The sequence below is a fragment of the Pleurodeles waltl genome, chromosome 8 (genome assembly GCF_031143425.1).
Source record: "Pleurodeles waltl isolate 20211129_DDA chromosome 8, aPleWal1.hap1.20221129, whole genome shotgun sequence".
NCBI lineage: Eukaryota > Metazoa > Chordata > Amphibia > Caudata > Salamandridae > Pleurodeles > Pleurodeles waltl.
The window spans coordinates 614574524-614590835 of NC_090447.1; the positions used below are offsets into that span (position 1 = coordinate 614574524).

Consider the following 16312-nt stretch of genomic DNA (forward strand, 5'->3'; position numbering starts at 1 on the left):
CCTTTGAATTAGGCAAACTTCAAAGGAAAGTCTGTGTAGTGTACAAGACCCTGACTTTCCTGCCCTGCCCCCAGACACACTCTGGGGGGTTGGAGACTTCTTTGTGTAAGGACAGGCACAGCCCTATTCAGGTGCACGGGTCAGCTCCTCCCTCCACTCTATCCCAGGAAGACTCATCAAGATATGCGGAGCACACCTCATCCCCCTTTGTGTGACTGTCTAGAATGAATTCACAAAGAGCCGAACTGTCATCTTGACCCAGACCTGTATTCCACAGCCAGGCAGAGGCACAGAATGGTTAAGCAAGAAAATGCCCACTTTCTAAAAGTGGCATTTTTAAGCTTACAACTTAAAAAACAACTTCACCAAAAGGTGTATTTTAAATTGTGAGATTGTGAGTACAGAGGCCCCAAACTCCATAAATCTATCTACTCCCACTGGGAATTTACACTGAAAAGATATTTCAGGTGAACCCCCATATTAACCTATGTGAAAGATAGGCCAGGTCGAACTGGCAGTTCCAAACTCCCCAGACAGACACTCCAGTGGCAGGTCCGTGACATGTTTCCAGGGCTACCCATGTGGGTGGCACAGTCAGTGCTGAATGCCCTCTATTAGCATTTGATTTACCAGGCCCTAGGCACCTGTAGTGCACTTTACTTGGGACTTGCCAGTAAATAAAATATGCCAATCATGAAGAAACCAATCACTATTCCAATTTAGACAGAGAGCACTTGCACTTTAGCACGGGTCAGCAGTGGTAAACTGCCCAGAGTTCTAAAGCCAGCAAAAACAGAATACAGCACAGGATCAAAAACAGGAGATCAAAAGCAAAATATACAGGGGAAACCACATCATGTGGGCCAAGTCCCAGGGGCATATCTAAAACAAAGAAGGGGTGCAGGGGGCCCCTTCCTGGGCTTGTTTAGGCCCCAGAAACTCCCAATTCCCCAGGGCTTAAATCACATAGTAATGGGGGGCAAAATCTTTTGATTATAGTCTGGGTTTCTGTGCAAACCCCTCGGGTTCCGGGGACCACCACCTTCCCTGGAATAACATTGTATTAAATGTGGGGGGCTGTGTGCCCCCATGCACTACTGGGGACTGTCACATCTCTGGGGTAATTGTTTCAGAAGAAGGGAGAGCCACTCACCCACACTGGCCCTGACTTCCCTCGGCTGAAATAAAGTAAGATAGGGGGTCCATTGTGAACCCGTGGGCCAGGAGACCACCACCTCCCTAGGGCTAACTTAAATGTTTTATGGGGGCTGTGCTGTCCCCCTTGTGGAGCCAATTATGGCCCTGAAGACTGCCGCCCCCTAGAGCTGGCTCCTGCTATGTTTTGGGGAGCCCAGCCCTGTGGCATAGCTGTTTGCTGTGACATGGGAGGAACTTTGACAACTCTCACCAAGTTAGAACAAACACTCTGCTTCCGGTGAGCGAGAGCTTTCAAAGTGCTCTTGCCCACTGGAAGCAGATGGTTCATCTCTTTCCCTGCCTGTATTGATGCGGTGCAGGGAAAGAGATGAAACAATTGCTCTAGCACACAGACCACTGCATGTTTAGCAGCTCCCTATGTGCACAAGCAGTGCTGGCCCAGACAGGAGACGGGGAGCCAGCTGGGAGCACGGGGGCCTTGAGGTTCCTCCTGCAGTCCCATTGCACACTAGGTTCCCTGGGGGTGCCCATGAGAGATGGCCGGGCCCCAGGGGATGGCGTCCCCAGAGCCAAAATCAGCCTGGGGAGGGGGCCACACGGCCCCTTTCCCACATATTTCTCCCTTTAAATTGCTAAGAGTTTGCAAATGTGCAAATCCAATGGAAGCTGCACCCGCTTGGTCCTGCACTGTCTACCTTAGTAGTATGCATATGTCTTCCCCTCTTTTGCCGGGATGATGGACAGCTTCCCAATGGGCCCCCTAGTACCTTTCCTGCCAACTTTAATGGCACATTCTTGAGGAATATGAGGACATCTTTACAAAACAAAGAAGCACTTACTTCATTTAGATAAGAGGAACAATCCTGGTTTGGTGGAAATGTACATCTTTGCAGTCTTGTTGGCCTCTCTATAGGAGGATTCATCTTATCACAGACCTCTACAGAAACAGGAACAATCATGTCACTGGTGACATTTGCTTGTGCTCCATTAGACAGCTGTAGTGCAGAATACATACCAGGCATTTACCCAAGGAGGCAGAAAGAACTCTACTTGGGTAAATATTTCATGCAAAGCTATGAACTCTTGTTTGGTAAAAGGGCAGGTGAGGTTCCTTTGTGGCAGAGTCACTCACACAGCAACTGACACAATCACACTGACACACACACTCACTCACAGATGCACTTAGACACTCACAGATGCACTCAGAGACTCATGCACCCATTCACAGATCCACTCATACACTCACACACCCACTCACAGACCCACTGACACACTCACAATTCCACTTATAGACCCGTTCAGAGAATCAAACATCCACTGACAGGCCCACTCAAAGACTCACACACCCACTCACAGACTCATGCACCCACTCACAGGCCCACTCAGACACTCATGCACCCACTCAGACACTCAGTACCCACTCGCAAACCCTCAGGCACGCAATCACTTACAGACCCCCCTCAGACCCACTGAAACACTCATGCACCAACTTACAGACCAACTCAAACATTCACACACCCACTCACAGACCCACTCAGTCTCTCACACATACACCCACTGACCCACACAGATGCAAACACACCCGCTCACAGAGACACTCTCATACCCACTGTCACAGCCAGAGACATCCTTTTACACCTATCCTCACACCCAAACACTCTCAAACTCTCACATCCACATAGACCCTCTCACACTCAGACAGACACTCTCACACCCACTCTCACACCCTCTCACGTCTACTCTCACCCACAGAGAGACAGGCCCTGTGGCCAACTCCCACTGCACACAAGGCCAATGGCTGTGTGCAGCGCGGTGTGGATGGTTAGGGGGGTTGGCTGCAGAGACTGGCCAAAGGCCTGGCCCTGCGGCCGGCCAGGCACCGCGTGGGGTTGGGTGGTTATAGGGGCCAGTATAATATTATATTAATATAATTACTATTAAATATAAATATATTAGATTAATATAGTTAAATCATTATAGAAATCAATTAAAAAAAAATAATGAACCAGAGAAATTCAGCATTAAAAGTTAGAGTTATTTCAAGTAACTATAATTTGCAGCATAAGGTAACTATAACTCTTGCCCTCGCCATGCACTGTTAATTACCCCAGATATTACAGCATTCAGAATAACTTTTATAACGCCAATAAAAATATCAATGAAACATAAGAAGTCAAATTAAGGAAGAAAAACTGTGCATGGCGGGGGCACGAGCTATAGTTAGGCTGAGAGTTATAGTTACTTGAAATAATACTAACTATAACTGCTGAATTTCTCTGGTCTTGTGTGAGTAAATTCAGAACCTAACTATAACGTCACTGTAACCTTTGGTTTTATAAGTGAATATTAAAAAACTAAGATTACAAGACGTTATAGTTAAGCTCTCATTTTAATATACAAATCCATAGAAATTCACCTGTTATAGTTAGAGTTCTCTAAGGTAACTATAACTCATGCTCTAAGGTAACTATAACTCGGGCAGACACCATGCACAGTTTTTGCATAAAAAATGTCACTGCAAATAGTACATTGATATCATCAATGACATTATCAGAGATGTCATGAGTGCTGCAATTTGTGGGGTAATTAGCAGTGTATGGCGAAGGTGCGAGTTACAGTGACCTGAGGGTACGAGTTATAGTTACTTGAGATATCTCTAACCATGACAGGTGAATTTCGATGATTTTGCACGTTTAAAATATGAGCCTAACTATAAACTCCCTGTAACCTTTGTTTTTTTCAGTGAATTTCAATTTTTTTTAAATGTAAAGTAAATGTACTTATTATACGTTAATTCAATTACCACCACGCACTGCCTGCAGATGTGCGTGCCCGGGATTGGCTGCAGGGTCAGAACTGCAGCCACGCCTGCATCCAACCCCATATAATCACCCAACCCTGTGTCTTGCCTGGTTCTCAGCAGCAGCAGTTAAAAAGAAAGAACCCACTCTTCATAGTCACACCATGAGATACTGTGCTTGAAAAAGGCAACACCTCCATCAAGGATCACAGATACATTTTCAAGGTTGAAATGCAGAGAAAACACACATACTTTACCTTGGGCATGCACACAAAGGTAAGTTGATTAGTACTTTACAGAGGTGGAGCTTCAACTTGGGCACCTGCTTTGTTATACAGGTCATTTTACAGAAGTTAAATCTCAGTGGTCGCTGAGGTTTAATTTCTGTAAAATGACCATTGTGCCAGAATGAATCCTGCCATATTTATTTATCCAAAATAGCAAAATGTCTACCCAAGTGCAATACTTTCAACTGGCTAATTAGTGAGGGCCACCTTGGTGGGTAAATGTTTAGTGCATCTCACAGAGTACAGCTATCTAAAGGATGCCGAACAAATGTCTATTGGGACTGGGGGGGAGCCTCAGGCCCCCCAGTCCCAGCCAGCTCCCAACTCTTGTGGGAGCTGGCTTTGCTACCCCAAGCAAGGAGCTGCTTTAAATAGCAGTTCCCTGCTTGTGTGAGCAATGTTTTCATCTGTTTCCTTAAACGCATATTTCTGTGCAAGGAAACAGATGACAAATCTGCTTTCTGCAAGCAGGAACTGTTTGATAGCTCTCGTTTGAAGAAAGCAGAGTAATGCTTGCTTTTGCTTGGTTGGAGATTTCAGCTCCCACCAAGCAAAAGCAAACAGCTACCTCCTGAGGGTGGGCTCCTCAGGAGGTAGCAGGAGCCAGCCCTGCGGGGTAGTGGACCATAGGGCTATTCATCGCTCCATGAGGGGATTTGTGCCCATCCCTCCACTGTTAGAATTTAGCCTGGTGCTGTGGTCCCTGGGGCTCGGGGGGGGGGCGGCGCATGGCCCCCATTTATTTTAGTTATTGCCCTGGGGAGGTGGTGGTCCCCAAAAGGCGCATGCCCCCCCACAAACAGCATTACACTTTGTCCTGGGGAGGTGGTGGTCCCCAAAATGCGCAAGCCCCCTCCACAAACAGAATTACACTTTGCCCTGGGGAGGTGGCAGTTCCCAAAAGGCCCGGAGGCTGCACAGTCCCCCCCCCACTATATAGCATACTGCCCCAGGGAGGTGGCGGTTCTGGGGATGCGGGGGTGGGGGCCCAGCAGGCCACCCCACATCACTATAACACTTTTGCCCCAGAAAGCTGTTGGTCCAGAGGTACAGGGTGCCACGTGGATACCCCCGCATAGCTAACAGTGGCCTGGCGAGGTGACCACTCGGGGACAAAATAAAAGAAAAGCGAGGGAGACCGCACTTTTTTTTTTATCTCAGAAAAATCTGAAGGTCCATCTGCAGATTTTTCCCATATTTAAAAAAATAGATGTTTAGCCCTGGTGGGGTCCCTGGGGGTCCACGGCTGGGGCTGAGGGTATCCTTACCCTGGCCCCTTTTAATTTGTTTGTGTTTTTGTTGTGGGACTCAGCTGAAGCCAAGTCACATAAAAGCTGCCTACAATTTCCTTGTTGAAGTACTGGCAGCCAATCAGATATCAGCATGGATTAAGTTGGATCCATGGAGGATCCGTGTCCCTAGAAATCTATATTTTGTTACCTTTAGCATCAATAAAACTACTGAACGAATTTACACCAAATCACAAAATTCACAACTTGTGACATAAGATCTAGCTTCCTGCCAAACTTGGTGTAATTCCGTTCAGCAGTTTGGGCTGTAGGTGTCTAAAGACCCAATGAAAAATGAATAGGGAAAACACATTTAGAGACCACCTCTTTTTCTAGGCCCTTTTTGACCATTACCCTGGTACTTTCAAGACAGCAGCTGAACCCTCTGAAGTATACTTTTTGAAAATGTAATAAAGATTTGTCAAGCAGTGCCAAAGTAATTGTCAAAACATAAAATGCTCTTCCTATGGAAACTAGGTCCTAACTATATCTACCTACTGGCGACCTGCCAGTAGGTAGTACATATACATGTGTATACATATATACAAATTACATTCTGCATGGCTTCTTTACATCTTGATTTAAGTTTGCCTCTAGACATGGATATGGAACTACATTATAATGTTCTCATCACTTCTATGGAAAAAGACGATTGTTTTCTGCCCAGACCTCAGACCTAGAGTTGCCTGAAAGGCAAAAGATGTTGACTTTTTTGTAAGTGATGTAATGTAGTATATATATATATATATATATATATATATATATATATATATATATATATATATATATATATATATATATATATATATATATATATATGCAATTTGTTATGTGATTTTTGACATTGAATGACATCATATCCTTTAAACAACATGCATTAAAAGGGTTTCCCCATTCTCTTTAAAGTGCCCTATCTTTGGTGGGGTTTTGGTTTAACAGCCGTTGTAAGCATGTTTAAAAAATGCAGCACTTGCGCTCTGTAGGGTATTAAAATGCACAGCATATGTCACAATAATAACGTCAGTTAAAACTCTTCCTATTTGTTTCTGTTTTTTTAGTTACTGTACAAATGCTCATCAATCCGACATTGCCATCTCCTCATTCTTCTGTACCTGTGTCCAAAGTTGTCTGCAGCTACCTGGTTTCCCAAAAGCCTCCCCTGTGATGTGAAAGAATCTTCTGAAGATGTTTCCTTACTTGTGGACTGTGCTGATCGCCGCCTAACAGAGGTTCCAAGGGGAATTCCCACCAATGTCACTAATCTGACTCTTACAATTAATCATATACCACATATTTCACAAAAGTCCTTTCTCCGTCTCCAGAACCTGGTGGAGATTGACCTCAGATGCAACTGCGTTCCTGTTCGGTTGGGGCCAAAGGACCATGTGTGCACTGAGAGACTTTATATCGAGGACAGCAGCTTCACATCACTCACGCTTTTAAAATCACTGTATTTAGATGGGAACCAGCTCTTGGAAATCCCTCGTGGATTACCTCAACACTTACAATTACTAAGTCTAGAAGCAAACAGTATTTTTTCCATAACGAAGGGCAATTTAACAGATGTGGTAAATCTCGAAATCCTCTATCTCGGCCAGAACTGCTACTATCGCAATCCCTGCAACGTGTCCTTTTATATTGAGAATGATGCCTTTTACAATCTCACAAATTTATCAGTTTTGTCTTTAAAATCCAACAATATAACACATGTCCCTGGCAGGTTACCGTCAACTTTAAAGGAACTCTATCTTTACAACAACATGATTCAATCTATCAGAGAAAATGATTTTCAAAATCTTTTTCACTTGGAAATTCTTGACTTAAGTGCCAACTGTCCACGGTGCTACAATGCACCCTATCCTTGTATCCCTTGTCCAAATAGTAGGGCAATTGAAATTGATCTTGAAGCCTTTAGCTCCTTAAAAAATCTCAAAGTTTTGCGCCTTAGAAGCAATTCTTTGCGTAAGATACCAAGCACCTGGTTCAAAAACACTGAAAAACTACAAGTATTAGATCTTTCTCAAAACTTTTTAGCACAGGAAATGGGAGAGGCCAATTTTTTGAAATGTATTCCCAGTCTTAAGGAACTAGATTTTTCTTTTAACTATGATCTGCAGGTGTATCCTGTATTTATGAAATTGTCAAACACATTTTCCCATTTGTTGTCCCTAGAACGTTTCCGAGTAAGGGGGTATGTGTTTAAAGAACTTGCCATAGAACATCTTAGACCACTGATACCCCTCAAAAATCTAACATTACTCGATCTGGGCACAAATTTTATTAAGGTTGCTAACTTGAGCCTGTTTCAGTACTTCCCCGCCCTGGAACTTGTAGACCTCTCTTGGAATAAAATATCTCCATCCAGTGAATCTGACCAACGTTCGTTTTCGAATTCCAGAAATTCTGAAAACCATTTTGGCAGTGCACGGCTTCAGGACACACATTATTTCATGTATGATGAAAATGCACGCAGGTGCAAGAGCAAAGACAAGGAGAACATTCCTTTAATTTCATTTGTAAAGGAGGGCTGTCGTGACTTTGGAAAAACCTTAGACCTTAGCATTAATAACATATTTTTCATCAACGCCAAAGATTTCCAGCATGTCACCTCTTTCAAATGTCTCAATTTGTCAGGCAACGCTATCGGCCAGTCTTTGAATGGTAGTGAACTTCAGTACTTGAAACAATTGAAATACCTGGATTTCTCAAACAACCGACTTGATTTTTTGTATGCAACAGCCTTTAAAGAACTGACTGAGTTGGAAGTGCTTGACCTGAGTAATAACAAACATTATTTTCTAGCAGAAGGTATCACACATATGCTCAATTTTACCATGCATTTGCCTTCCCTGAAGAAACTGCTTCTGAACGGAAACGAGATCTCCTCCTCTACCAACAAAGATATGGAAAGTATGTCTCTTGAAATATTGGAATTCAAGGGAAACCGTCTTGATGTTCTATGGAGAGATGGAGATTCAAGATATCTATCCTTCTTTCAGAAGCTTACCCAGCTAAAGAAATTAGATATTTCCTACAATTCTTTGAGTTTTATGCCTCCTGGGAGTTTTGAAGGCATGCCTCCTCAACTTTCAAAGCTCTGCTTGGCCAACAATAAAATTAGGTCCTTCAACTGGGGGCAACTTACCGCTCTGAAAAAGCTAGAGGTCTTGGACTTGAGCAACAATGAGCTTGCCAATGGACCGCGTGAGTTGTCCAACTGCACTTCAACAATTTCTAGGCTAATTTTAAAAGGTAACAAAATAAAAAAACTAAAAGAGCATTTCCTGCGTGATGCTTACCAGTTGCGCTACCTGGACCTCAGTGATAACAGCTTATCTACAATCAGTAAGTCCAGTTTTCCAATGGATGTGATCCAGAAACTTGACACATTGATCCTTCAGGGTAATCCTTTTAAGTGCAATTGTGAAGCAGTATGGTTTGTGTGGTGGTTAAACCAAACAACTGTCTATGTTCCCCGCCTTGCCACAGATGTTACCTGTGCCGGCCCTGGGACACATAAAGACAAAAGTCTAATTATTTTGGATCTTTATACCTGCGAAGAAGAGCTTCCACTTGTTGTACTGCACTCTGTCTCAGCATCAATAATTATTTGCCTAATGGTGATTGCTATCTCAAACCACTTGTATTTCTGGGATATTTGGTACAGTTACCACTTCTGTTCTGCCAAACTGAAAGGCTACCGCCGCCTGCCTTCCTCAGGCAAATGCTACGACGCCTTCATTGCCTATGATACAAAGGATGTCCTTGCTTCTGAATGGGTTTATAAAGAACTAGTTACAATTCTGGAAGGCGAGGAAGGAAAACAAATTAATTTGTGCTTGGAAGAAAGAGATTGGGTTCCAGGGAAAGCAATTTTTGAGAACCTCTCGGAATGCATACGCATGAGTCGAAAAACGGTGTTTGTGCTGACCAAAAAGTATGCACAAAGTGGGCATTTCAAGACAGCCTTCTACATGGCGCACCAGTGGCTAATCGATGAAAATCTGGATGTGATTATCTTCATATTTCTAGAAAAAGCCTTGCAGAATTCTAAATATCTCAGGTTAAGAAAGAGACTATGTAAAGGTTCGGTGTTGGAATGGCCTACAAACCCACACTCTCAGTGTTACTTCTGGCACTGCCTGAGAAACGCCCTAAAAACAGACAATCATATGACCTATGACAAACTTTTCAAAGAGATTGCTTAGACCAATTAGTTTCCCTTTAAATAGATCCGTGCATAACGATGCACAACATGATACCTCTAAAAGAGAGAGCAGCTTATTTTGGCTCAGAAAATAATACTTTTCTGAGCGATTGGACTCATTAGCAATTCAAATGATGAATACTCTCGGTAATTAACTCTATTCAATAAATAAAATGACTATCAACACTGGAAATAAATGCTATACCAAGCTTCCAAATATATACTTTCTCTGAACTCTTAGTGCTTCGGGTGTTGGTAAATGACAGGAAAAATGGTTGGGGAGATAGAGTGTTTTGATCATTACACATGGTCGAGTGGAACCCTGAATGAAAATTCTTGTACCATTGACTCAGCTTTGTCAACATTTTAAGGCCTTATCACGAGTAGAGATGTAAACGATAAGCAATACCTGCACCTGGTAATTACTGATACCATTGGGATTAGTAAATAACATGTGCGAGATTCCCTCCTCATTATGAGTTGGGAAGGACGAAATGTGGAATAACTTCAGAATTCAGTGTTTGCCCACCACTTTTTCCCCTTTCATATTTTACCAGGGTTTTTTTCAGATGAGCTTTGAATGGGAAAAATACCGAAAGTGCAGATAAGTTTTGCTTAACTAGTACTCCTGATTCAGATGGAATCTACTCCTAACAAGGCGGTTAGGTCTAGATCACATCTCCTCCCTTTTATGTGCCTATTGAATGATTGTGAAACATAACTTTTTGGAGGCACACTGATATTGATTTATGTCTCAGACCATTTTAGGCAGTGTTTAGTGATAATGGCTAGACATAATTTCTGTTTTTTTAACACTATTTAACTAAAGGAAGTGCGTAGAAGAAGGCTGGTCAACCTATACATTTGGATTTTAACTCTGCTGCTCAACTGCCCTAGTAGATCCGAATGTTTTTCCAATTGTATAATTATGACGGTGTTACATGTGGCTTAATTATATGCTTTGATACTTTTTGGAAACAGTTGTATTACAGTCTAAGAATATATCAGATTATACGCATTGGAAAGTTTAAATGTTTTCATTGGGATCTAACATGAAGTGATACAGAAGACACACAACTACAACCTCATTGAGATTTAATTTCAGCAAAGTTAGCTAAAAAGTTCCAAACATAATTGAGCAAATAATCACTATAACCATAAAGCTTCGCTGCTCTTTGTGGAACCAAAGGGAAGGAAATGTGAAGCAGAAAGACAAGACAGAAACAACATAGTGCTTGCACCTCCCTGGTTCTTGCGGTATGCCTCCCAGACCATGTCATGGTCATTCCCATCCTGAAGTTCCAGTTAACCATGAAGCACTCAATACAGCCGGTCGTAAAGAGATTCAGGCAACATCCAAGGTGGAACACTGAGCACCCACACGTTGAGGATCCTTTCTTAGGTTGTTTAACACTTTTCAACACAGAGTCAGTGGCATATAGATTGAAGGAAGCCATCTCCTTCACCCCCACAACAGTTTCAGCCCTCAGAATCTCCAAGCATATCCCATGCTCATTCTATTTTGTCATTTGTTCCACTCCCAACACTGAATCCTTCAACATCTTTTCAACATCTTTGTCACATCAACGGCACCAGTCTTCTCTTCCAGGTTGGTATGCAGGATCGCAATTGTGCAAATCAACGTACTTCCTCCTTTATCAATTCTGCCTCACCAGGTGGCACCAGTGGTGCCATGTGCTATAAAGAAGAATCCATTCATCTTCCTTTTGTAGACGCATCACAATTTGTCAAGGAAGGATACGTAAAAAAACACTGCAGCACCAACATACAGACACCCAAAATTCCAATGTCTACATTGGTGCTAGATCACTGCAGTTAGTTCTCAGGGGTGCTTAATACGGGGGTTCTCCAGTGGGGCAGTGATCCACAGCCTGGTCATGTACCTCGTTCCATGGAGTCCTGAGGATGTGTGGAAAAAAAGAACGGGTGGTCTTGCATCACTAACTCATCTGTCTGCCCTCAGTATGGTTATAGCAAACTGTGGCACTTTTTTAGGTTAACTTCGCCTGCCTCCTCCTCAGTACGTGTGAAAGTCTGGATCCCACTCTACCATGTCACTGTCTTTTACACAGGGTGGCAGAATTCCCACTACCGGGACTGATTCCTCCATTTCTGTGCATGTCACTGCAAAGATATGGGTGATGAAGCAGCAGACAGGCTTCTGACTGCGGATCCACCGAAGGTTAACAAATTTAGCATCCTAGTGGGTGTGCCTCCATTATGGTAGAAAACATAGACATCAGTGGCTTATCTGTGCATGTGGCTGCAAACCGGCAGATAAGGGTTCACGTGAAAGCACTAAGATCCAGTGGCCAGCTTCAATCCCACGCTTCTTGATGAACGTTTAAATACACCTGCATTCCACACCAATCTAGTTCACATTTTTAGCACATGGCCTAACTTCCAAGCCCAGTTATAAAGCTGGAGAGCAATAGCAACAGAGGGTTCTGGAACTGAATAAGGACAGTTTGTATTTTGAGCTGCATTCACTCAGAATTCATCAAAGTAATTGTATTGAGCCAATATACAACTGCATCAATAACCGCTTAATGTCAGATTATAAAAAAAATGTACACTTGTGCAAATATAGAGTGGATGGTATTTTGGACTGTTGTTGCTAGTTGCATAACAGAGAACTAAGAAACCATATACTAAAATACTTGAACATGTTTGCAACAGGGAACAATTGTGAAAACATTGTAAAACATACTAAATACATAATAAGATGCATACATAATATCATTTTCACTAAATAAAAAAAAAAAGAAAATCAAGAGTAACTTTTTTTTTTTTAAATGAATACAAGTATGTACATTTTTAATACAAAAAAAGAAAACGATTTTGGGTAAATATTTGTTTCGTCTTGGACATTGAAAATGGTGGACACTACGTTTTCCCTTCTTTATTGTTGCCTAATTCACAAAAGCATAGTTGGAAAGAAGGGAAACGTAATACAGTTATTACAACGTTTGGTAAATTTTCAGGAATTCATAAACCTAGAAGTTCTAAATGAAATCAATGCCGGTTGTAGATTTCCTTGCTCTTTGCAGTGAGTAATGTTTGCTAATGCAGGCATTCCGCTATGTGGAAAATGCTTAGGGGCATATTTAAAAAACGTTTATGCAGGGCAGAGCAGTAAGCCAAAGTGCTTTACTGCGCTGTGTGAAAGGGAGAAGGCAGGACTAATACGTACATAAAAATATAGGGCACATTCCTGCTTTCTGCCTGCGCCATGGTGCAAGGTTGCCTGCATTGTAGGGAGGATAATATTTGCTCAGGGAGGAGCACCTTCGTCCTAAGTCTGCAGCACACTTCGAAAGAGCGAACAATAAGAAGAAATAAATATATGTCTCCTCATTGCGCCTCTTGGAGGAAGGCATACAATTCTGATACATTCCCAGATTATGAGGATTTTTCCTCCTTGTGCCCACCCTTGACACATCTTTAGGACCGATGTGCTTTTTACTGCTTGCAAAATACTGGTTGCAATTTGCAGATCCATTTTGAGGATGCATCGCACAGCTGAAGCAACTTGTCAGTTCCGAAATACAGCACGGCTGTGATACGAAGTCATGCATCATTACCAAGGATCCCATTGACGACGGCTTCTGATGCAAAGTCTGCAGTGGAAGATGCATTACGTAGTTGAGGCGATGTGTTGATTCAGAGGAACTGCAAGGCTGCGATGGGGAGCCAGATATCATTATTGAGACTGCTATTGATGAGAAATGCAAGGGCCTGTGGCAAGGATGAGTCACTCAGCAGCAGTTCCAATGGGCTGCAATGCTGGTCTTTTGCGATGAGTCCAATCCATGTAGCAGCAGTGATGTAGTGATTCTGCTTGAGTTTACGTTGTGCAGCAGAGAAGATACATCAGTTCCGCTAGATCCACAGAGCATGTTAAGCCCACTCCCAAGGGTCAGGGCTGGGGTGGGACCACTTAGCAGTCTAGACTCACAGATGGCAGTGCTCAGGTGCAGATGCAAGTTTGTTGGAAGCGTGTTGTGCCCCTGAGGCGTCAGATCAGTAGGCCATCCAACTAGCTCTTGGAGTCACTCTGGGGTTCTGGGTTCAAGAGATGCAGGTCCAGTCCTTCTCACCCAGACAAGATGGCCACAGGTCAGCACAGCAGGGCAGCAGTCCTTCATATCAGATGTCCAGCAGAGTGGCAGTACTTTCAGCAGCACAGCAGTCTTTTTTCCTGGTAGAGTATCCACAGGTCCAGAAGTATACTGAAGAGTTAGTGTGTCAGTATTTATACCCAGTTGTGCTTCATAAGTAGGGAGAAGCTTCTAGAGGGGCCTTTGAACTGAACAGGTGCCCTACCTTCCTAGCCCTGACTGCAGACTAACTACAGGGGGGATGCAGCCCTTTGTGTGGAGGGAGGACACAGCTTATTCAAGTGTAAGTGGGCATGGGCCTAGCTCCTCCCTCCTATCCTGCAAGTGATGGCCTACCCAGACACACCTAACCCCCCTATTGTGTGTGGTTGTCTAGGGGGAATGCACATAGGCCAACTGTCAAATACATCCAGTCATGTGACCCAGAGACAGGCTGCAGGCACCAAATGGCTAAGGCTGAAAAATATCAACTTTCTAAAAGTGGCAGTTTCAAAATTGTAATTCAAAATCAGCTGTAACCATAAATTAAGATTTTTCATTACGATTCCAAAAACACCAAACATGAACCGGTTACCTGCCTGATTTGGAAATTCCAGCTTCTTAAATGTAATAAGGTAACTCCAATGTTAACTTATGAGAGACATAGAGATCTTACAATCGTGAAAAACAGATTTAAGAGTTTTTCATTATTAGGAGATGTAAAACTAAAAAGTACATGCAGAACTTTTTAAACACATTGCACCCTGCCCTGTGGGCTGGGCAAAAATGAAGTCAGTAAAACATGAGATCTGAAGGCAAAAAGTGAGGGGGAAACCTACAGCGAGAATGCCAGGTCTAACACGGGCCCCTTCAAGCTGAAATTGGGGAGAACTACCCAACTCACTGGGAGTTCTCTTCACTAAGGAGGAAAAATCTGGAGATACCATCAGCATTTGTGCAGTCTGTTACAGGATGGTGTTTCACCGTAAAGTTAATTCCCTGTAACAAGGTGGACCACCAAAACAGTTTGGGACTTTCAGCTCTCATCTACATAAGCCATCCGATGGGGCTGTGGTCTGTCTGAATACGGAAATGAGCACAGAACACGGATGACCTCAGCTTCTTCAGTGCTCAAACCACTGCAAAGGCTCCTAGGTGTATTGCACACTACCTCTGTTCCCAGGGAAGTAGCCTCCTACTAATAAAAGCTACAGGTTGACACAGGCCCTTCTCGTTCAGCTGTGAAAGGATGGCCCCTATATCATGCTCTCAGGTGTCTATCTGGACAATTAATTCCTTGGAGAAGTCAGAGGCCTGGAGCACGGGTGCTGTGCACATGGCCTCCTTCAGTGTATCAAAAGTGTTCTGTCATGCGTCCATGCAGATCACCTGTCTTGGCTGCTTCTTGGATGTCAGCTCTGTCAAAGGTGCAACAATGGTGCCATACACCTTGACGAATCTCCTGTAATAACCAGTGAGGCCCAAGGAGGCTCTCACTTGTGTCTGGGTCTTGAGGGGTTCTAAAGCCCAAATAGTCTCAGTCTTGGCCCAGAGGGCTGCACCTTGCCTCCTCACACTTGACATCCGAATAGGACCACTGAGCCCTGCCTTATCTGGCACATACTGGCCTTGTTAGTCAGGCCTGCCCTCTACATGGCGTGAAGCACTTCTCTGCTTCATGCAGAGTTCTTCTGAGCTCTCCACCCCAGCCAGGGCCTGGTTGACCATCCTCTAGAAGATGGCAGGGGTATTATTCAACCCAAAGGGATCACCCAGAACTATGAGTGCCCTTCAGGGCTAGAAAATACAGAATTCTCTTTGGCCCCCTCCTTTAAGGCAATCTGCCAGTACCCAGACATTAAGTCAAACGTGCTGAGGAATTTGGCAGCTCATAAGCAATCTATAAGCTCATCAGCTCTGGAGATGGAGAGTGCAGGTGTGCATCAGTCTTGGTGATTGCACTGAGCCTGTGGTAATTCACACAGAACCTAAATTCTAGAGCAGCACCTGGAGGATCAGTTTTGGGGACCAACTTCCCTGGGCTGGATCAAGGGCTGTTTGAGGTCTCAATAACCCCAAATTCCAGCATTTCTGGAGACTCCCACCTTAATGCTGGATCTCACCTTCCTTGAGAGCCTGTAGATTTTACTCTTCACAGGCATGCTGTCCCCAGTATCAATGTCATGGATGCACTATGCAGTGAATTCTGCGGTAAGGGAGAAGAGAGAGGCAAACTGCCACAGTGACTGGCATCACTCTCCCTGTTGTTCAGGGGTCAGTTTAGGGTCCAGACCAGTGGTCTTACAGGGCCCGGAACTTCACAGGCTCCATCACCCACATGTTTTTGCCAGGCCGAAACTCAACCAGAATGGCCTTCTGGTCATTCCACTCTTTCATTACTTCCTGACTGGCTTTTAGATATTCCTGGGCTTTTTCCCAGAAGTGCTTCA

At 43.7% G+C, this 16312-nt stretch overlaps 1 protein-coding gene across 3 annotated transcripts in view; it reads left to right on the plus strand.

Moving 5' to 3' along the window:
* The window catches only part of LOC138250169 (toll-like receptor 7), a 135179-nt gene extending 124420 nt beyond the window's left edge, over positions 1 to 10759 (plus strand). For all 3 annotated transcript variants that reach the window (XM_069204706.1, XM_069204705.1, XM_069204707.1), the window contains one exon: positions 6593 to 10759. In XM_069204706.1, coding sequence (XP_069060807.1) covers positions 6593 to 9742 — 3150 coding nt within the window. In that variant the 3' untranslated portion in view covers positions 9743 to 10759. The remainder of the gene's footprint in view (positions 1 to 6592) is intronic.
* The last annotated feature ends 5553 nt before the right edge of the window (positions 10760 to 16312 follow it).